The sequence below is a fragment of the Salmo salar genome, chromosome ssa24, assembly GCF_905237065.1.
Source record: "Salmo salar chromosome ssa24, Ssal_v3.1, whole genome shotgun sequence".
Lineage (NCBI taxonomy): Eukaryota > Metazoa > Chordata > Actinopteri > Salmoniformes > Salmonidae > Salmo > Salmo salar.
This window is the reverse complement of record NC_059465.1, coordinates 23,276,836-23,298,965: the sequence shown is the minus strand read 5'-3', so window position 1 is coordinate 23,298,965 and position 22,130 is coordinate 23,276,836. Positions and strand designations below refer to the sequence as shown.

Sequence of the window (22,130 nt, the reverse complement as noted above, 5' to 3'; positions counted from 1 at the left end):
CAGACCTCCTGTTTTCAACTCTCTAGAGACATCAGGAGCGGTAGAGATACTCTCAAAGATCGGCTATGAAAAAGCCAACTGACACTTACTCTTGAGTTGCTGACTTGTTGCACCCTCGACAACTACTATGATTATTATTATCTGACCATGCTGGTCATTTATGAACATCTTGGCCATGTTCTGTTATAATCTCCACCCGGCACAGCCAGAAGAGGACTGGCCACCCCTCATAGCCTGGTTCCTCTCTAGGTTTCTTCCTAAGTTTTGGCCTTTCTAGGGAGTTTTTCCTAGCCACCGTGCTTCTACACCTGCATTGCTTGCTGTTTGGGGTTTTAGGCTGGGTTTCTGTACAGCACTTTGAGATATCAGCTGATGTAAGAAGGGCTATATCAATAAATTTGATTTGATTATGCTCTAGCAGGGTAGAAATTTGACGAACTTACTTGCTGGAAAGGTGGCATCCTATGACGGTGCCACATTGAAGGTCACTGAGCACTTCTACTCCCAATGTTTGTTTATGGAGATTACATGACTGTGTGCTAGATTTTATACACCTGTTAGCAACGGGTGTGGCTGAAATAGTCAAATCCACAAATTTGAAGGTGTGTCCACATATTTTTGGCCATGTAGTGTATCATTCTCCTGTACTCAACTCACCCACTATACCCCAGGCTGCCCTGGACGGGTGACCCGTCTGCCATCTCACTTGTGATCTCAACTGGAGGGAGTAAAACAGGAGTCAGGGACATATGTCTATTACTATCATAACTATTACTATCAAACCCATATCAAGAACACAGTAAGTCATCTAATGAGAGATAGGGTGAGATAGGGTGTTAACTGGGGAATTGGTCAGGCATAATGACAAAGTTGTCCGTCTCGGAGGAGGTGTTCCTGCAGTTGTGGAGGGCTGTGTCCCAGGAAGGGGAGGGCTGAGCCTTGGCCTGGAGTCTCTGCAGCTCTGCATCAGAATGCTGAAGGGGAAAAGAGTGGAAAATATCTAATATTAGACTCTAGGTGACTGGTATTGGTGGCGGATCATTTCCCCTTCATAATGTAAAGCTAAACTAAATCCTATTTGTAATCGTTATCATTCCCCAGAGAGGAGGGTGGACTCACTTGAGGGGAGCAGGCCAGGTGGAAGGTGGAGGAGCTGCGAGAGGAGCTGGCAGACCCTGAGCTGGGGTAGGAAGGCATGGGCACTGGAGAGGCTGGAATGATGAAGGACACGGTCAGTGTGGTGCTAATCCCAACTACATACTGGGGGTCATGACATGGATTTGGTACTCTGTTTAAGTACTAGATAACTTGAGCTGCACATTATAACTCATTCATAATTCACACCTGCTTAAAACGCAGCTCTAATCCAACGCTTCATTTGCCTGTATGGCCTATAGGTATACTCACATTTCTTTGTGGATGAAGTTGAAAAAACGAATCTGTATGGGTAGATGATCACAAATAAATAGAAATAAGACTTTGACAATGAATGCACTGATTTCATTTCCATTCCAGTGAAAAATAGGTCATGTCAGACTTCAGATAGCAGTGTAAATGTAACTGAGTGAGAGAGTAAGTAAGGCTAAGCAAAGTCCATGCGTTCCTTCTGGTTCCTTTGTAGCAGGCCCAGGAGCAGGTGTCTGAAGGGGGACTGACGTCTCCCGTGGGATGCTGGGAAAGACACAGGGTTACGTATTTCTCTTTGGAAAAACTAAACCAGCTCTGTGTTCAACAAGGACACAGAATGTCACTCATTGGGTTGTTTTGTGTGTATTGACTGTGTAGACGATGATGTTTGTGAGTGAGTTTATATTAACTAAGCAATATCTTGGGTTGTTACGACACCCTGAACGGTAATGTGGTTGTGTTTTACTAGCATCAAGAGCATTAAGACACTGTAAGTTATGATACTGTATGAGTGTGGCCCTGTGCATCTGTATATATTAGAGCCACTCAGGGCATTGTGACACCCTGAGCCATGTGTATGTGTGTGGGTAAATAGTGAAAAGCAAATAACAAACCTTGTAACCGACGCAAACATGCACATCCTTATCACAGACTATCAGAGGGAGCGGTCTAATAGCCTCATCGCAGACCATGGCAGAAATCAGCTAAAGAGGGGTCGGAACTCAAAACCCGGTGTGAATCAGTGAAGCCTCACAACACGTCAAAACAATCAAATTCCTTGGGTGGAGCTCCTAAGGTGCTCACCAGATTAGTGCCGTAGTGCTAGAGGACTAAAAATGTCAACAAAGCAAGCACTGGTGACAAAACATTTTAGAACTTTTGTAGCACGCTGATTTTCACAGCATTTCTTTGTTATTTTGAGATGATTCAAAGCTGCAGCAATAGGGGAGGAATGGTCTACAATGCTGGCCATATCAATATTTTTAATTTTGAAATTTCTGAAGTGATATTTGGCTATAAAGGCTAGCATGAGGGACAAGAAGTAGCAAGGCACAATGTTTGTTTTCAGAAAAGTCAGCTAACCTCGTAAGCTACCAAGGACTAACTAACTAGCTACATGCCATCAAGTTACATTTCTCTCACAATCATAAAGCCAATAACATTTTAATAAAAACAGCATATTATTGACCTAAAAGGTTAGCTGTGTTAGCCCAGTCACTATCACAGCGACTGGGATACATAGACCAACCATGTACTGTCTATCTATGGGAACAACTGCAAATCATTTTGCAAGCAACATTGCCAAAATGAATAACATAAAATAAAAATAACCTCATAAAATGTTATCTGTAATAATCATCTCCTGTAGCCTAATTGTCATCTCTTTATTTTCATACTGTACCTAAATTACAAGGGTTGGATTTGCACTAAACAATGTTTTATGTCAGCACTTAAAAGGCATGACAGATGCCCATAAGTCCAGTAATGCCATCATACTGTAGGCCTATGGCTGCATTGGTTAATACAATAAAATAAAACTGATTGGAGATCTTACAACTACTGTAGAAGAAAATAAAATGTTAGAGAATACAATACAGAGACCCAGACACATTACAGACAGAACCCCTTCCCCTCTTTATTGCAGGATTGTGATATAAACTCAGCAAAAAAAGAAACGTCCTCTCACTGTCAACTGCGTTTATTTTCAGCAAACTTAACATGTGTAAATATTTGTATGAACATAACAAGATTCAACAACTGAGACATAAACTGAACAAGTTCCACAGACATGTTGTCACGCTTGTCGTTGGAAATTGAGGACCAAAACGCAGCAGGTATGTGTATGCTCATCTTGTTTATTAACTTCCAAAAAACGAACGTACAAAAATAACAAAAAAAACACGAACGATTGACAAACTGACAGCCTGGTAAGGCACTAGGCTAAACACAGAACAATCACCCACAAAAGCAAACACAAACACACCCTACTATATGGGACTCTCAATCAAAGGCAGATAGACAACACCTGCCTTCAACTGAGAGTCCCAACCCCAATTAATCAAACATAGACATACACTCACTAGACTCCACATAGAAATACCTAAACATAAACCAAAACCCGGAATTACTAAATCAAACACCCTTTTTACAAAACACACCACCCTGAACCACATAAAACAAATACCCTCTGCCACGTCCTGACCAAACTACAATACTAATTAACCTTTATACTGGCCAGGACGTGACACATGTGACTAACAGAAATGGAATAATGTGTCCCTGAACAAAGGGGGGGGTCAAAATCAAAAGTAACAGTCAGTATCTGGTGTGGCCGCCAGCTGCATTAAGTACTGCAGTGCATCTCCTCACTGCACAAGATTTGCCAGTTCTTGCTGTGAGATGTTACCCCACACTTTCACCAAGGCACCTGCAAGTTCCCGGACATTTCTGGGGGGAATGGCCCTAGCCCTCACCCTCCGATCCAACAGGTCCCAGGCGTGCTCAATGGGATTGAGATCCGGGCTCTTCGCTGGCCATGGCAGAACACTGACATTCCTGTCTTGCAGGAAATCATGCACAGAACGAGCAGTATGGCTGGTGGCATTGTCATGCTGGAGGGTCATGTCAGGATGAGCCTGCAGGAAGGGTACCACATGAGGGAGGAGGATGTCTTCCCGGTAACGCACAGCGTTGAGATTGCCTGCAATCACAACAAGCTCAGTCCGGTGATGCTGTGACACACCGCCCCAGACCATGACGGACCCTCCACCTCCAAATTGATCCCGCTCCAGGGTACAGGCCTCGGTGTAACGCTCATTCCTTCGACGATAAACGCAAATCCGACCATCACCCCTGGTGAGACAAAACCGCGACTCGTCAGAGTAGAGCACTTTTTGCCATTCCTGTCTGGTCCAGCAACGGTGGGTTTGTGCCCATAGGCGACATTGTTGCCGGTGAGGACCTGCCTTACAACAGGCTTACAAGTCCTCAGTCCAGCCTCTATCAGCCTATTGCGGACAGTCTGAGCACTGATGGAGGGATTGTGCGTTCCTGGTGTAACTCGGGCAGTTGTTGTTGCTGCCATCCTGTACCTGTCCCACAGGTGTGATGTTCGGATGTACCGATCCTGTGCAGGTGTTACACGTGGTCTGCCACTGTGAGGACGATCAGCTGTCCGTCCTGTCTCCCTGTAGCGCTGTCTTAGGCGTCTTACAGTACGGATATTGCATGCCTAAGGCACGTTCACGCAGATTAGCAGGATCCTGGGCATCTTTCTTTAGGTGTTTTTCAGAGTCAGTAGAAAGTTCTCTTTAGTGTCCTAAGTTTTCATAACTGTGACCTTAATTGCCTACCGTCTGTAAGCTGTTAGTGTCTTAACGACCGTTCCACAGGTGCATGTTCATTAATTGTTTATGGTTCATTGAACAAGCATGGGAAACAGTGTTTAAACCCTTTACAATGAAGATCTGTGAATATTATTTGGATTTGTATGAATTACCTTTGAAAGACAGTTTCTTTTTTTGCTGAGTTTATGATTAATAAACCTTGACACTAGTTCATTAAACACTTAACTTTAAAGAATCAACAATGAATCACTTCAAATTGTACAAATAAGCTGTCTTGTGTGTAAAGATTAGACATCTTAGTCAAAAACTGTGTTTCCTAACCCTGGTCCTCCTGTACCCCAACAGTACACATTTTCATTGTAGCTCTGGACAAACACACCTGACTCAGGTTTACAATACAAATGTGTACTGTTGGGTGTACTGGAGGACCAGGGCTGGGAAACACTAGTCTAAACAACAATAGTTCATTGAGTAATAACAAGTAGGATATTATTACTAAAGCATAATTTCAGGTGAACAAAAGAAAACTCCATACCAGCGGTGGCTAACCTTGCTCCACTGATCCCTGATCTACTGGGTGAACATATTTATATTCCAGCCCAGCGATACTACACTTGATTCTGAACTCATTCGATTTTCTTCATTCTATAGCTAGAGGACTGCTGATATCTCTTGGAGTGATAAGTATATATTTTTTGTATTTTCGTTGTGGTCTAGTACTGACATCTACTTTAACTGCGGACTGCTCATAATTTGACATATCAACCAGGATCCAGGGGCATGGCAATTTGTGACTTGTTTTGGTATTCAGTGGCTGTATTGGAGGGGGAGTGGTTTCACCACTCAATAATTTGTACAGGAAGGTGTGCTCTCCATCTGCTAGGAAATTAGCAATTCGTGTTAGTTCTTCAGTCTCCCCTGGTTTCTCAGCGGCCACTGTAAGCGGCGGTTTTGTCGCAAAAACCAAGACAGTCTCTGAAACCAAGATGGTTCTGCCGATTTGTTCGAGGAAGGAAAGAAAGGAAGGCTCCACACCGCTCTCTCACTTTGAGTATATTACATATTTTATACATTTGTATTTACTTACTTGAATAGGTATTTCCAACTGCCTCAGTTTTTTGGGTCCTTACAAAAAAACTAAATAATGGGCAATCTTCACAATATTTTTGTTGGCAGCCAGCAGCCATGTGGACAAATGGAGACAAGTAAAAAAAGTATGTTTGTCACCAGAGCAGTTTAGAACGTGTTGTGACGTTTGACTTTGCCAGCGTAATCCACTTTCAATTTCAATAAATATAAATTGCAGACTGTCGCCCACAGTTCATGACTGGAAAACTAGCACTTGAAGCTAGTATATGCAACAACTACCCGGACGGAAAACAGGGACGCACATAACACACAGCACCCCTTCTACTCTTGAAATGTCACATCCAATCAAAATCTTGCCACTGGGAGCCAGCAGACCATGCAAACTGTTTTTGCAATACAACATTCTCCAGACCTCCAAGGGAGGCATGACAATGATGTGATTTTGGAGGTATGGCAACGCACTTGACAGGAAGGGTAGAATGGAGAGTGGGGGGAGTAATGAGGAGTCCAGAAAGTTCTCAGCTTGGTAATGGCAGTCAAACAGACACCTGTTAGCTGTGTGTGTGTTCCTGCAGACCTGGCACCAAGATAAAGTGACTAAGGGGGCATTTGAAACTGGCAAGGGGGCAACATTTTTTGGGGTTCTTGCATTGGAATTATATTGAATTCTGCTTATATAAGGCTAAACCACAAGAAACCTAACGTTTAAATGCCGAGACCCCGGGATCATTGAGTGCTTTAAGTGACAAGACCATTTTGGTAATGAATAGATAGGCTATTTGTAATAGGTGAATTAGCCTATGTGAATGCAGCCGTACACATAGCTGTCTTACCAAAATCATGCAAACTAAATGCTAAAAGTAGTAGCCTAGTTAGAATACAAACACAACTGCGAATGCAAACGAATGAATGCCAACAGAACAAAACAGCGGTACCAAGTAGTAGTCCTACAAACAAAATATCAAATCGATAAAGGCATGACACAATCTATATTTAGGCTAGTTACAGTAACAGTAAACAAACGCAGTAAACAAAAGGCGAATGTAGAGCTAATTAACCAAAACACCCTACAGCCTACTACAGTGAGATGCAACCATGCACTGCTGTCTTGCCAAATAAATAAGCCTATAGGCCAGCTTCAAACATGGAAAATCAGGCCGCTCATGAGTTCAAGCAACACATTATAATATGGCACAATACACTTCTGTGGATCAAATTAGACCCGCATAATCAATTAAGCAATGCCAGCCTACCATAAACACGTTTCAAATACGTACAGTTCAATTTACAACCACGAAAACCAATAAGCTACCAAGAACCATAATAGAATGTATCTATTTCTATGATGAAACATACCGATATGTAGCTATACCCAGGGGCTTCATTTGGGTTTTTGCATTGGAATTATATTGAATTCTGCTTATATGACGTTATACCACAATAAACATAAGTTCCATGACGTGACTAGACCCAGCCTCAGCTCCATCCACCATACATAGCATGACTAGGCCAAGCCTCTTCTGCTTGCGTCTCATGGCTCCCTGCACTTTGACCTCAATTTCCCCCACTGGCGCTTGTACTCTCGCCTTGTCTACGGTCTTTATGTGGGCACGCAAAGCTCTTATGCCCCAAATGTCCACACTTAAAGCACCGTAGACTATCTGTGCTGGTAAACCTGCGTAGAGCCCCTCCCCTTGCCTCACTTTAAAATGCACATTGTGGTGGAAATTCTACCTTTAACTAATAACGAGGAGAGTCAAAGTCAATAATCAATTAAGGTATTACTTTTATTAAAAACGTATTATAATAGGGAGGCTGGTTGCACCACCCACGCAGGTGAAATGGAGTGAGAGCCTCCTGTACAAAGAGTACACAAAGCCTTATATAGTCATGCTACCCCATGCAAGCATCTGCAAAACACGTGACCTTACGTGTGTGTGTGTGTGTGTGTGTGTGTGTGTGTGTGTGTGTGTGTGTGTGTGTGTGTGTGTGTGTGTGTGTGTGTGTGTGTGTGTGTGTGTGTGTGTGTGTGTGCGTGCGTGTGTGAGTGAGGGGAGACAACTGGGTGAAAAGGTTACCTCAGTCTGTCGCAACTGAGTGAGCACAATAGGGGCCAGAATGACAGGAAGTCACTCTAGACATACTTCCTCTAACAGTAGCCCAACGGTTCCCCCAAGTTGGGCAAGCAAGTGCCTTTGACTGTCGGACCCAGATGATGTATGGTCGTACTGGTCACACACACACACACACACACACACACACACACACACACACACACACACACACACACACACACACACACACACACACACACACACACACACACACACACACACACACACACACACACACACACAAAACATGAATCTTTCACCCAAAAACAGGCTCCAAACAGAACAATAGCTTTATCATTGGTGTGCAGGATATAACCTTTACTCTGTCTCCAGTTAACTTAAGAGGAACCAGTCCATTTCTGTCAAGTCTTGGCTGAGTGCCCAGACATCATGGGGTCATTCTACACACACAGAACACTTAGAACAGGCCTCTATTAATGCGCACACACACTTTTCTATCTTATATGAGTTCGTTTCTTTAACAAACTCAAGCCCAATGCCTAGGCTTAAAGACGGATATTTTAGTACAAAAGCATTAGTAAGGTTTAACAGAAAATGCCCTCACAACATTTAACTATTGTTCATTGTTATTCAGAAACATGAACACTTGCCTCCGGAACTAAACAACATGCTTAACGGCATCTGCCTGAAAACCACTAGCAAATTCACCAAACCGACTCAGTTCTTTCTGGATTTGATCATCCATAATAAACGGAGGCAAATTTGCAACTACCACTCTAGTCGAAAGACTCGAAAGGTGAGAAATCGGCACCAACACATTCCTTAAAAATATTCCGCTAGCAATCAGCCTACCCACCAAATTCACTCTTTTCATGAACACAACCACAGCTTTATTCATTCTAGATGCTTCATCAGGATTCTGGCAAGTGAAGCTAGATGATGCAAGCACAGATAGGACACATGGAAGTTCATTTCCTTAGGCATTGAAGGCCCAGTGCAGTCAAAATTATTCACTGGCCTACACACAATACTCCATAATGTCAAAGTGGAATTATGCTTTTCGTATTTAAAAAAAATATTACTTACATTAAAATCTGAAATGTCTTGAGTCAAGTATTCAACCCCTTTCTTATGGCTATTTTAATTCAGTTCAGGAGTAAAAATTGTGCACACATAAGTTGCAGGGACTAACACTGTGTGCAATAATAGTGTTGAACATGATTTTTGAATGACTACTACTATTTCTTTACCCCACACATACAATTATCTGTAAGGTCCCTCAGTCGAGCAGTGAATTTCATACATCGATTCAACCATAAAGACCAGGGAGGTTTTCCAATGCCTCGCAAAGAAGGGCACCTATTAGTAGATGGGTAAAAATAAAAAAATCAGACGTTGTATATCCCTTTGAGCATGGTGAAGTTATTAATTACACTTTGGATGGTGTATCAATACACCCAGTCACTACAAAGATACAGGAGTCATTCCTAACTCAGAGGAAGAAAAACCTCTCAGGGATTTCACCATCAGGCCAATGGTAACTTAAAAAAAGAGTTAGAGTTTAATGGCTGTGACAGGAATAAACTGAGGATGGATCAGCAACACTGTAGTTACTCCACAATACTAGCATAATTGACGGAGTGAAAAGAAGGAAGCCTGTACATAATACAAATACTCCAAAACATGCATCCTGTTTGCAAAAAATGAGGCAACATTTCTTACTTTTTGTCTTGAATACAAGTGTTATGTTCAGGGCAAATGCAACACATTGCTGAGTATGGGTATGCTTGTAATCATTAAGGACTGGGGAGTTTTTTAGGATAAAAAATTGGAATGGAATGGCACAGGCAAAATCCTGGAGGAAAAGCTGGTTCTGATGTTTTCCACACTGACACTGGGAGATGAATTCACCTTTCAGCAGGACAATAACCTAAAACTCAAGGCCAAATATACACTGTTCCAGATTGGCTGAGGTACAGTTTGACTTAAATATACTTAAACTATAACAAGACCTTAATGGTCGTCTAGCAATGATCAACAACCAATTTGACAGAGCTTGAACATTTTTGAAAATAATTATGGGTAGATGTTGCACAATCCAGGTGTAGACAGCTCTTACAGACTTACCCGGAAAGACTCACAGCTCTAATTGCTGCAAAAGGTGCTTCGACAAAGTACTGACTCAGGGGTGTGAATACACATGTAAATGAGATGTTTTTCATTTTTAATACATTTACAAAAATGTCTAAACATGTTTTCATGAAAAAAATATGGGATATTGTGTGTAGATGGGTGAGGGGGGTGAAAATATATGTAATCCATTTTGAATTCAGGCTGCAACACAACAAAATGTGAAATAAGTCAAGGGGTTGAAATGTATTACATTTTGAGTTTGCATCCCAATATTACACTTCATATACAGTTGAAGTCGGAAGTTTACATACACTTAGGTTGGAGTCATTAAACTCATTTTTAAACCACTCCACAAATTTCTTGTTAACAAACTATAGTTTTGGCTAGTCGGTTAGGACATCTACTTTGGCAAAGACACAAGTAATTTTTCCAACAATTGCTTGCAGACAGATTATTTCACTTATAATTCACTGTATCACAATTCCAGTGGGTCAAAAGTTTACATACACTTAGTTGACAGTGCTTTTAAACAGCTTGGAAAATGATGTCATGGCTTTAGAAGCTTCTGATAGGCTAATTGACATCATTTGAGTCAATTGGAGGTGTACCTGTGGATGTATTTCAAAGCCTACCTTCAAACTCAGTGCCTCTTTTCTTGACATCATGGGAAAATCAAAAGAAATCAGCCAAGACCTCAGAAAAACAATTGTAGACCTCCACAAGTCTAGTTCATCCTTGGGAGCAATTTCCAAATGCCTAAAGGTACCACATTCATCTGTACAAACAATAGTACGCAAGAATTAACACCATGGGACCACGCAGCCGTCATACCGCTCAGGAAGGAGACGCGTTCTGTCTCCCAGAGATTAACGTACTTTGGTGCGAAAAGTGCAACTCAATCCCAGAACAAGAGCAAAGGACCTTGTGAAGATGCTGGAGGAATCAGGTACAAAAGTATCTATATCCACAGTAAAATGAGTCCTATATCAACATAACCTGAAAGGCCGCTCAGCAAGGAAGAAGCCACTGCTCCAGACTACGGTTTGCAACTGCACATAGGGACGATGATCGTACTTTTTGGAGAAATGTCCTCTGGTCTGATGAAACAAAAATAGAACTGTTTGGCCATAATGACCATTGTTATGTTTGGAGGAAAAAGGGGGAGGCTTGCAAGCCGAAGAACACCATCCCAACCGTGAAACACGAGGGTGGCAGCATCGTGTTGTGGGGGTGCTTTGCTGCAGGAGGGACTGGTGCACTTCACAAAATAGATGGCATCATGAGGCAGGAAAAATTATGTGGATATATTGAGGCAATATCTCAAGACATCAGTCAGGAACTTAAAGCTTGGTCGCAAATGGGTCTTCCAAATGGACAATGACCCCAAGCATACTTCCAAAGTTGTGGCAAAATGGCTTAAGGGCAACAAAGTCAAGGTATTGGAGTGGCCATCACAAAGTCCTGACCTCAATCCTATAGAAAATTTGTGGGCAGAACTGAAAAAGCGTGTGCGAGCAAGGAGGCCTACAAACCTGACTCAGTTAAACCAGCTCTGTCAGGAGGAATGGTCCAAAATTCACCCAACTTATTGTGGGAAGCTTGTGGATGGCTACCCGAAACGTTTGACCCAAGTTTAACAATTTAAAGGCAATGCTACCAAATACTAATTGAGTGTATGTAAACTTCTGACCCACTGGGAATGTGATGAAAGAAATAAAAGCTAAAATAAATCATTCGCTCTACTATTATTCTTACATTTTACATTCTTAAAATAAAGTGGTGATCTGAACTGACCGAAGACAGGGAATTTTTACTAGGATTAAATGTCAGGAATTGTGAAAAACTGAGTTGAAATGTATTTGGCTAAGGTGTATGTAAACTTCCGACTTCAACTGTACTGTCACGTCCTGACCAGTAAAGAGGTTATTTGTTGTTGTAGTTAGGTCAGGACGTGGCAGGGGGTGTTTGTTTAATGTGTTTCGGGGTTTGTTGGGCAATGTTCTATGTTAGTCTATTTCTATGTCTGTGTCTAGTTTATCTATTTCTATGCTTAGTTTATTGGTTTGACCTTCAATTGGAGGCAGCTGTTTCTCATTGTCTCTATTTGAAGGTCCTATTTAGTAGGGGTGTTTTTTCATGGGTTTTTGTGGGTAATTGTATAGCTGTATGTCTCACAGGACTGTTTTCTCGTTGTTGTTTTGTTTAAATGTTTGTTTTGGTTTTTCATCTTAATAAAGAAGATGAGTATTCACATTCCCGCTGCGCCTTGGTCCCATCTTTACGACGACCGTGACATGTACATCACAGAAGACTGAAATATGTGACCCGTTTCAAGAAGCTACAGTATGCGTATGTCGCTTTTCACTACTTCACCAGGGAGGCATTTTATTTTTTATTCGTTTTGGGGCAGAAATGCCTTCAGGAACATGTGAACTTTTATGTGCCATAATAACAAACGTGTATGCAATCATTTAAATTATGAATACAATTGTTAAGTTACAAGCCTAGTTGGTTTAGCCACGGAAAAGACAGGAATCTTCCCACTAGCCATAATTAGCTGAGATAATGGATGGGCTGGACATGCTGAGAGCTGCTCAGTATGCGTCGATAATCCTGGCTACCGCTTAAAAAAAAAAGACTTAACGTTAGCATGGAGAACTGCAAAAGTGTTGCAACTGCTCTTAACAACATTGCAGCCCAGAATTTAGCAGGCGCTATCGTCAAAGATCAGTATGAAAAAGTTGCGATGGACTATTTTCTGCAAAAGGTCAGTGTGAACCGGATTGACTTGACACAACAACGGGCCAAACAAGATGTAGCTAGCAACAAAAACCAAATGGAAAAGGCACGCTGCCGTGAAGCTCATTAGGTAGAGCATGGAGCAAGCACCAGGGTTGTGGGTTCGATTCTAATGGGGGACCAGTACGAGAAAGTATTAAAATGTATGCACTCACTACTGTAAATCGCTCTGGATAAGAGCGTCTGCTAAATGACAAAGAGTCTAGCTACATTTTCAGATAATATTAATTTATAATTTGTCCGTCATTTTCATTGCAAGTTAAAGTGTACGGTTATCTAGCAAACGTTAGCTTGCTGGCTCACTAGCTAATGTTAAGTGTATGGTCTGTGTATTAATATTATTAGCATCTCAGAAACACATTTGCATTGCTAGTTATAGGCTAATGTTAGCTAGCTAGCCAACGTTGAACCTAGTTGGTTAGCTTTAGCTACCTGCAGATTCATACTCCAGCATTTCATGCATGGTAGCTAACTATGACAATCCATTTGTACTGTAGCTATGGGTTGGGATTATGGTTAATTATTTAGCTAGCTAGCTAGCTAGATGTCTAAACAAGACTCCAATTCGCAAGAGAATGATTACATGGCCCATCAAGTTAGCCAGGTGTGTCTGGGGGTGATTACAGCCATCTATTGTATTTCATGAACATGTGTACATGTCTAAACAATAGTGACCCATCCACTTAGCTAGATGTGGTTGGGGCGTGGTTATAGCATTTCCTTCAAATGAATTTAGACAAGTGTCTGGGTAAGCATAATTTAATAATTATAAAATATTTACACAATATTTTTATCTGGACACTTTCAAAGCCAGATTAGCATATAGGCCAAGGACTAGATAAAGTGTAGAGTTTTTCCTTATTGTAGGCTACCACTTAAACCACTTTTAGTGTTGAAATCTTTGGTTGTTTACTACACTACCTTATTCATTCTGTTTAGCATATGGGCTCGCATGTAAATCTTTAAAGAGATAGGTGGGGCCAGGCTTAAGAGGATGTGAACGATGCTGAATAGGTGTAGACAAAGAAGAGCTCTCCAGTAGGTGTACCAAAAATATTCAGGGCACCTTTTTCTCAAAAGCGGGGTTGATCAACTTAAGGCAGAATTACTTTCCCATTGTTCCTCAACTACAGTGTATGATATACCTTTTTGTAGCTCTGATTCTACACTTTTTTCCAATGTTACAAACACTATGAAAAATGTTGCTACATATAACTGAATCGAGGCAGTCGGTCACATATAACAAAACCTTTTAACATAGAAACACAACATTTTTTATGGGTTTTTAAAAATAATATTAATTATTAACCATATAACATTCCACCCATGAGGCCACCAGAGGTGATTTGTTTATTTGACTACAGGAAAGGGCTCAATCATGCAAACACATTTCTAATTATTTTGACATGGCATCAGTGAGATTCAAACATATAATCTTTTGTTCTTTATCTATGGAATTAGTCCACTGCGCTTCAAGAATACAAGCACTCATTTAGATCAGGTGTGGCCAATTAGTGGGCGGGCCAACACACCTAACAAGCATAGAGAGTTTTGTTGATGCTGAGAACGGAATGTATATGTTTTTAAATAACATTCTTAGAACCTTCTCTGAACGTTATTAAAGTTTGTTTGTGTTTTTTTACGGAAAGTTTTCTCGTAACAATTTGAGAACATTCATTTAAATAGAACAGTGAGGAAACCTTTAGGAAACGTTATGCTGAGGTACTGAAATTCCCACAAAAGAATGTTGTTTCTTAATGTTCTCTGAACAATTAGAGAACATTCCCAATGTCAAACCAGTTGAAGAACATTACTAGAACATTAACAAAATTGAAATGAAATGTAACCATGTTTGAACTTTTATGAAACGTTCTGTTCAAGTAATGAAATACCAAGAAAATGTTTTTTGTAAAGTTCCTTAAATGTGCTAATGTTCCAAAACCAAACAACTATCCTGCACCATTCCCAGAAGGTTGTGGGAAGGTAGTATGCAAAGTACCCATGGGAAAATCACGCGCTCACCAAGCTCTATAAAACACATGGTTCTCAAAATGTTATATGCCAGCTGGGTAACTTCTTACTGGAATTTCTACTTACAGTAGATAGTGCAGGTGTAACAGTACTTATTTATTTCATTTTTTTTTTTACATACATTAGCTACTGAGGACTGTTGAGAGGAATTACATTCAATCCATTTTTTGTTTGTATTTTTATTCCACGACAGAAACCTTGAGACATGAAGTACTATAGAACAAAACAAATGCCGTCCATATGATAGGATGGTCTGTTCTGAAATACTGAAGGACTAGGAAGTGCTTTTAAATTATTTCATAAAGTAAATCCTATTGTAGGAGGCTAAGTGTTGGTACAGTGTCAGAACAATCAAGACTTTAAACAAGACATCTCCAATCTCAGTGAAACTCAACAAAAATACACTTTGCTGGACTCGTGTTTGTGAAATACATGTGTATGCTATTACTATGTATCCTCAAAGACAAATCATGATAAAAAAAATTTATTATTGTAATTTAAAAAGATAAATGGAAAACGAATACAAATTCACAGAACTATGTCTAACGCAATAATTCTCTATTTTATAAAAAAGCATGAAATAATGCAGCTTACATGAGGTACATTCAGAAATAGCATTGTCAACTCATCTCAATTCATCATTGTCAGAAGAAACAACAAAGAACTTCAAGAGAGGCAGAGTATCAAACATTGTGAGCATTGAGTGACTTGTGTGCTCTGATGCTTTGCAAATTTTTAAAACTGTAAATGACAAAATCCATAAATAAATACATTAAACTGTGGGGGTCTTAATTTGATTACACTTTTTACATGAAAGTATTCATCCATGTATGTATGTATGTGCTAAGGCACGTTTGTTTGGTGCCAGATTCAATGTTTTGCACTTTCTGGACATTAAATATTTCAGAAAAGAAGAACATTGTTATTTATTCTTTCATTGGTTGGTTCAACACATAATGCTTCATGTACCTTCCAGCCAGGACCCTGTAATAGAATAACCATCCTGCACAAACCCATTACCAGGCTGTTATAGCCTCCATTGTGACTTTGTCAAAACCATAATTAATTCTGAAAGTAACAATAAAACTCAAAGTTAAAGCTAAAGTATGTTTACATATCACAAAATATACCAATGCAAAACATTGGATAGCCTCTGGTCAAATTGATAATTATTCATGACAAATACTTGGGAAGAAACATTTCAAGACATTATACACTGTTGGACACAAACAATCTGAAACAGTTAATGGTATGTTTTAAATTCTCAAGGCCAAGGGCTCTTACAATCTCACAAAGTCCCCTCAGAATTCCCATCCCTACACTCTTAGAACAAAATGTGCTATCTACAACCTAAAAGGGTTCTTCAGCTTTCCCCATAGGTGAACCCTTTGTAGAACCCTTTTTGTTACCAGGTAGAACCCTTTTGGGTTCCATGTAGAACCCTTTCCACAGTGTTCTACGTGGGAACCAAACAGGGTGCTCCTGTGGGGACAGCAGAAGAACCCTTTTTTCTAAGAGTGCATATGCATCTGGCCAGCTGTCTTTTATTAGAGAAGTTGAAAGGCACAGTCCCTTGAGTCTGTTTTGTCTTCAGGGTGTGCTGATGCCCCTTTGGGGTTACAGCTTTACCTCAAATCATTGCATAGTGGAGGAGTAAGGGAGTGGGAGGCTGTGGGCTATGGAAGCTGTAAGAATGGTTAGTCATTGTGTATAGAGCTCTACATGAAGACGCATGACATCCTGACTATGTAGCTACACCACAACACACCCCCTTATCTAAGGCTTTTCCTTTTGAGTCCATGAGAGTGGATCATACATCACATATAACAGTGGGCAACAACACAATACTTAAGCAAGTGTTTGTCAATGAATCTAGTGAACTAGTGAACCCAAGGTTGGCATGGCATCCTACTTCCGCCATTATTGGAAGCGAAGTCCTGTAGTTTTACACAGCGGACAGGTCGATCCGATTGGCTGAGTAGGTGCTTTTGTCACATGTGTTCATCTTTGTGGGGCTCACGCCTCCTCTGTTTCCATTAATCTATGAGACAAAAAGCAGAGTAAATGATTGATCTCACATTTAAAGTTGTAAGTTGAATTCACGTCTTTCTTCTTACCCAATTAGACCCCTCTACCTTGGCACTCACAACATCAGAGTTGAAGGGTTTCACATTGATATTGCGAATGGAGCTGCTGGTAAGCGACCACACCTTGGTTTTGTGCTTGAAGGCAGCTCTGACCTAGAGCAAAACCATGAGAACGCCCAATAACAGGTGCAATATTTCATAAATCTCCCCAGACATTAGAAACAAAACAGAAACTATACTGAACAAAAATCTAAATGCAACATGCAACAATTTCAATGATTTTACTGAGTTAAAACTCATAAGGAATTCAGTTAATTGAAATAAATTCATTATGCCCTAATCTATGGATTTCACATGACTGGGCAGGGGCGCAGCCATGGGTGGGCCTGGGAGGGCATAGACCCATCCACTTGGGAGCCAGGCCCAGCCAATCAGAATTAGTTTTTCCTCACAAAAGGGCTTTATTACAGACAGAAATACTCCTCAGTTCCATCAGCTGTCTGGGTGGTGTCAGATGATCCAGCAGGTGAAGAAGCCGGATGTGGAGGTCCTGTGCTGGCGTGGATACACGTGGTTGTGAGGCCTGTTGGATGTACTGCCAAATTCTCTAAAACAACGTTGGAAGTGGCTTATGGTAGAGAAATTAACATTAAATTATTCTCTGGCAAGAGCTCTGCTGGACATTCCTGCAGTCAACATGCCAATTGCACACTCCCTCAAAAGTTGAGACATCTGTGGCATTATCTTGTGTGACAAAACTGCACATTTTAGTGGCCTTTTATTGTCCCCAGCACAAGGTGCACCTGTGTAATGATCATGCTGTTTAATCAACTTCTTTATGGCACACCTGTCAGGTGGATGGATTATCTTGGCAAAGTAGAAATGTTCATTAACAGGGATGAAAACACATTTGTGCACAACATTTTAGAGAAATACGCTTTTTCTGCATATGGAACATTTTATTTCAGCCCATGAAACATGGGGCCAACACTTTATATGTTGCGTTTATATTTTTGTTCAGTATATATCAACACTAACAACATGAAGGGTGTGTCTTACCTCAGAGTTGAGAAGACAATGGAACAGGAAAATAAAGAATCCCTTTAGAAAGATCCACATGATTGCAGTCAATTACCATAAATAAAGGCTAATAAAGACCAATTTGATGTACCGTATTAGATTGAATAATGGTACATTTACTGTAGGCTACTGACCTGTAATGAGTTGAACACAGCAAACATGTACTGGAACATCAGTGAGTGATCGTTGATGGCCAGTACCCCAAAGATCCAGGATATGCCCAGAATAGGAAGGAGTACAGCCACTGCCTTTGCAGTCAGCCTATACACACAGAGAGGCACAAACACACTAAGTGTCAACTATCTACAAACGATGTAATAAGTACTGTATTGATATCATTCTGACTGAGTGAGTCAGGATAGCATTATCACCATGAAGGTTTTAGGACAGAGATGATGACTCACTTGACTGCGTTGGCATCTCCATGAACCTTGTAATTCTCTGAACTAATACGAGAGATGATCCTCGTCACAGATATAAGAATCACAATATTCACCTGAGTCAGAGAGAAAACAACACACATCAGTTAATATCAAAATATCAAAAAATCACTTTTATGAATAAAAAGCACTTAATTAGTTGTTCAATAACAACGGAAGTCAACTATAGTGGTGATTGCTTCAGTTCTCTTACCACAATGACAAACAGTGCTGGTGCCACAAAGGCCCAAATAGCCCCGATCTTCAAAGACAGCCAACAGCTGAGGGAGAGAGGAGAGATAAAACAAGCTTGGTTGACATCCCTCACATTATACTTCCCATTTCTGTTTCCCCTGTTGGTGTAAACTACTTATACAGAAATGGCTGTTTCATGGCACCAGTATCGATATTTTAACCCTATTCAATGGCACAAAGTGCTGCCAAGTGGTTTTGAATGTCCAGGTTAGAGTGTGTTGACAGTGTCTTACTTCCCAACCTCTCCGTAGCTGTCCAAGGCTGATGTCATAGAAACCACACAGATCACTAGTGGAGACCCTGGGTGAAGAGGGGAAATGTTAATCACCAGATATAGAGATATCACACACATCATGACATCTGTAACATTACATTGTCCAGTATGTGCATCCTTATATTGACTTCAGTCTAATGCTGTCCAAATCAAGTTTGGCAAAGAGTATTAGATGAAAGTTAGACAGACCGAGAGTAGAGGACACAGGATATATATTTTTTATGAGGGTTTTCTGTGGTATTTTGTCATTGCTCATTTCCACCAACATGGTTATATTATTGGTAAAGCTTCTTTGTTTAATGTTGTAATGACTTACTGAGTCCACAGAGATTTCCAGACTTCCCCGGCACAGAACAATTAAACTGTTATGCCAAAAGAGGAAATTAAGAATAAAGGATCAGAAGCCTTTTTTCACTGCTAATAACAGGAGCTGTAAACGACAAAACTCAGATGTCCTAACAGCTATATTTCCAGCTGCTGGACACGTCTATGCTACTTAATTTGTAGCTGGCCACAGATCGCAGCATTACTTCGGCCAACAACATAGGAAATGATAAAAATGGGATCTTATTTCCAATAATCACTCCAGCATGTGGAGGCTGTTCCCAGACAGCTAAACACACACACACACACAAACACACACACACACACACACACACACACACACACACACACACACACACACACACACACACACACACACACACACACACACACACACACACACACACACACACACACACACAAACATTATCCTGTCTGTCTGTCCACAGAGACCAGGGCAGTCTCAAGGCCGAACCAGAGGTCTGATAAAACCAGACCCAAAAGGTCATCCCAAAAGGTCATCCTTTTATTTGTGCCAGTAGGGTTGCAAAATTCCATTTACTTTCCCAAAATTCCCTGGTATTCCAGAAATCCCAGTTGGAAGATTCCTTGAGTTAGGAGGGGATGAGCAGGTAACCCTGGAATACTCCAACCGGGATTTCTGGAGAACTTGAGAATTTTGGGAAAGTAACTGGAATGTTGCAACCCTACAAAGCAGATTGTTGCATATAGCTACAGGTGTAAGTGGAAACACAGATTGAGCCAGTTTGATCCGAATGGGAATCACATCATTGTCAGTAAGACATTTGTGCCTAAAAAGGTCAATTAATACAGTTACAAGACGTACCCCAGCCAATCCCATAGTAGTAGAAATGCTTGCTGCCCTCGGAGCCGAAAACCTTGATGACCATGCTGTAGAGGTGCAGGCCCTCCACCAGCATCCAGGCAAACACACTCAGGAAGAAGAAGTGGAGCAGCACAGCCATCGCCTTACAGGGCAGCTGGGAGAGGAAATGGGTTTGTGTGACTAATGATCATAGTTGTCATCATCATCATGCACGGTCTCATCATCATCATGCTTTGTTTCCTCTTCATCATCATACAGTAGGTACAACATCCCTTCCTGGTTCTAGCCAGTGAGATACTCTGGCTGTGGTTATGAGGTGCTTACCGTGCCCGGGTCAAAGCGGAAGCTGATGAGCAGCAGGATCTGGGCAACCAGAATGGCAAAGGACAGGTTGGCATGGATGTGGTAGCGTTGGTTACAGATAGTGCTCACTGTCCTGCAAGGCCACCCAAATGATAAGATGTAATATTACAAGAAATGTATCAAATACGTTTGACATAACATTTAATCATAATGGGGTGAATACCACTTATAAAGAGCATGTGTGGCACACAACACATGTGAGGTGCTTTGATTGAGTCAGTGAACAATAAAGATGGAGGGATACTCACGACAGGATTGCAAACGTCATCAGAGTGATGGTCAGACAAAAGATGGAGATGGCACAGCCAATGTAACTGATGGTTGATAGGGCCACCTGGTGGGTCTTGGAAAGCTGTGCAAAGGTGAGAATCACATCACAATTCAGTAAAACATACAAATTCATTTAAAACAAAGGACATCAAGGACAACTGAAATCATAACAGCAATGCCAACTATATATGTTTGTGTGCATGTCTGGCACTATTACATGTATGTGTGTGTTCTTGTATGTGTTTATTTGAATGAGAGTGTGTGTATATGCATGTGTACAAACACCTGCACGGCATCAGCCTCAGGCAAACCGACATTAGTTGTAAAAACACTGCCACTTAGTGTCATTCAAATGTACTTTTATTATGTTTTATTTTTACTTTTTTTCTCTCCTTTATCTTTTGACCATCATTCTCTCTCACACACAGCAACTCCACTCCCACTTGTCTCCAATTCCACATACCACCCCTCAGCTTCCCTCAGCCCATCCCATCTATCTCTGCTGGCCACCCACTTCGTGTTTCTACGCAACACATATCTTTCAACTATGCTATGATGTTTAACGTACAATTTCAATCTATCTAATCGAATAGAATCTACAGATTGCATGTTGAAGATAAATACTTTTACTAAGAGTATTAGTATATTAGTAATTGACTGACCCGGTCTCTCCAGATCTCCTAACAGTACTATTTCTAGGGTGAATTTTAGATCATTGCTATGCATTTTCAGCCATTCCTGAACCTGGGACCAGAAACAGGCTACCTAAGGGCAATACCAAAATAAATGGTCTATTGATTCTGTATCCTCACAACAAAATCTGCAGAGCTTCAATGATTTTATGCCCCAAATATTCAACATTTTGTTGGTGGCAAGAATTCTATATAATAATTTTAGCTGAAAAGCACGAAGTCCTGAATCTTGCATTGTTTTATATATCAACTCATACACCCTGTACCATGGAATCGATACATCAAAAATCTCTTCCCAACTATTTTGCAATCTGTATGTCACAGTTGTCAACATCCCGGTCCTCAAATGAAACTGGTAAACTTTCCTATTTATGCAATTTTTATTCCTCCGCCAGTTTTGATCCTTTATATTGGGCAGACAGACCTGTTCCCTACCTCCTCCCACTGCCACCCACTTCCTCCATTTCTGGGGCAATGCTGTAATTAATTGGTTGTACTCTTGGATTGAGCAGACCTTCCCGTACAATTCTGATAACTCCATGAAGGACATAACTCCACCATTACAATTTACAATATAATTTAAGAACAAAATACCCTTTCAAACATCTTTCCCATAAATACAGGTATTTTATCAACCA

The 22,130-nt window shown here is 40.8% G+C and overlaps 1 protein-coding gene across 5 annotated transcripts in view; it reads right to left on the bottom strand.

Annotated features, from left to right (window-relative positions):
- Nucleotides 1-15,063: 15,063 nt before the first annotated feature.
- Nucleotides 15,064-22,130, bottom strand: part of LOC106585524 (adhesion G-protein coupled receptor D1) — a 70,228-nt gene continuing 63,161 nt past the window's right edge. For 3 of the 5 annotated variants that reach the window (XM_014171827.2, XM_014171831.2, XM_014171832.2), the window contains 10 exons: nucleotides 20,779-20,882; nucleotides 20,492-20,603; nucleotides 20,168-20,321; nucleotides 18,956-19,022; nucleotides 18,682-18,748; nucleotides 18,453-18,544; nucleotides 18,183-18,309; nucleotides 18,028-18,069; nucleotides 16,999-17,121; nucleotides 15,064-16,922 (listed from right to left, as the gene is read on the bottom strand). In XM_014171827.2, coding sequence (XP_014027302.1) covers nucleotides 16,827-16,922; nucleotides 16,999-17,121; nucleotides 18,028-18,069; nucleotides 18,183-18,309; nucleotides 18,453-18,544; nucleotides 18,682-18,748; nucleotides 18,956-19,022; nucleotides 20,168-20,321; nucleotides 20,492-20,603; nucleotides 20,779-20,882 — 984 coding nt within the window. In that variant the 3' untranslated portion in view covers nucleotides 15,064-16,826. The remainder of the gene's footprint in view (nucleotides 16,923-16,998; nucleotides 17,122-18,027; nucleotides 18,070-18,182; nucleotides 18,310-18,452; nucleotides 18,545-18,681; nucleotides 18,749-18,955; nucleotides 19,023-20,167; nucleotides 20,322-20,491; nucleotides 20,604-20,778; nucleotides 20,883-22,130) is intronic. The other 2 variants (XM_014171828.2, XM_014171830.2) reach the window with 2 other exon arrangements.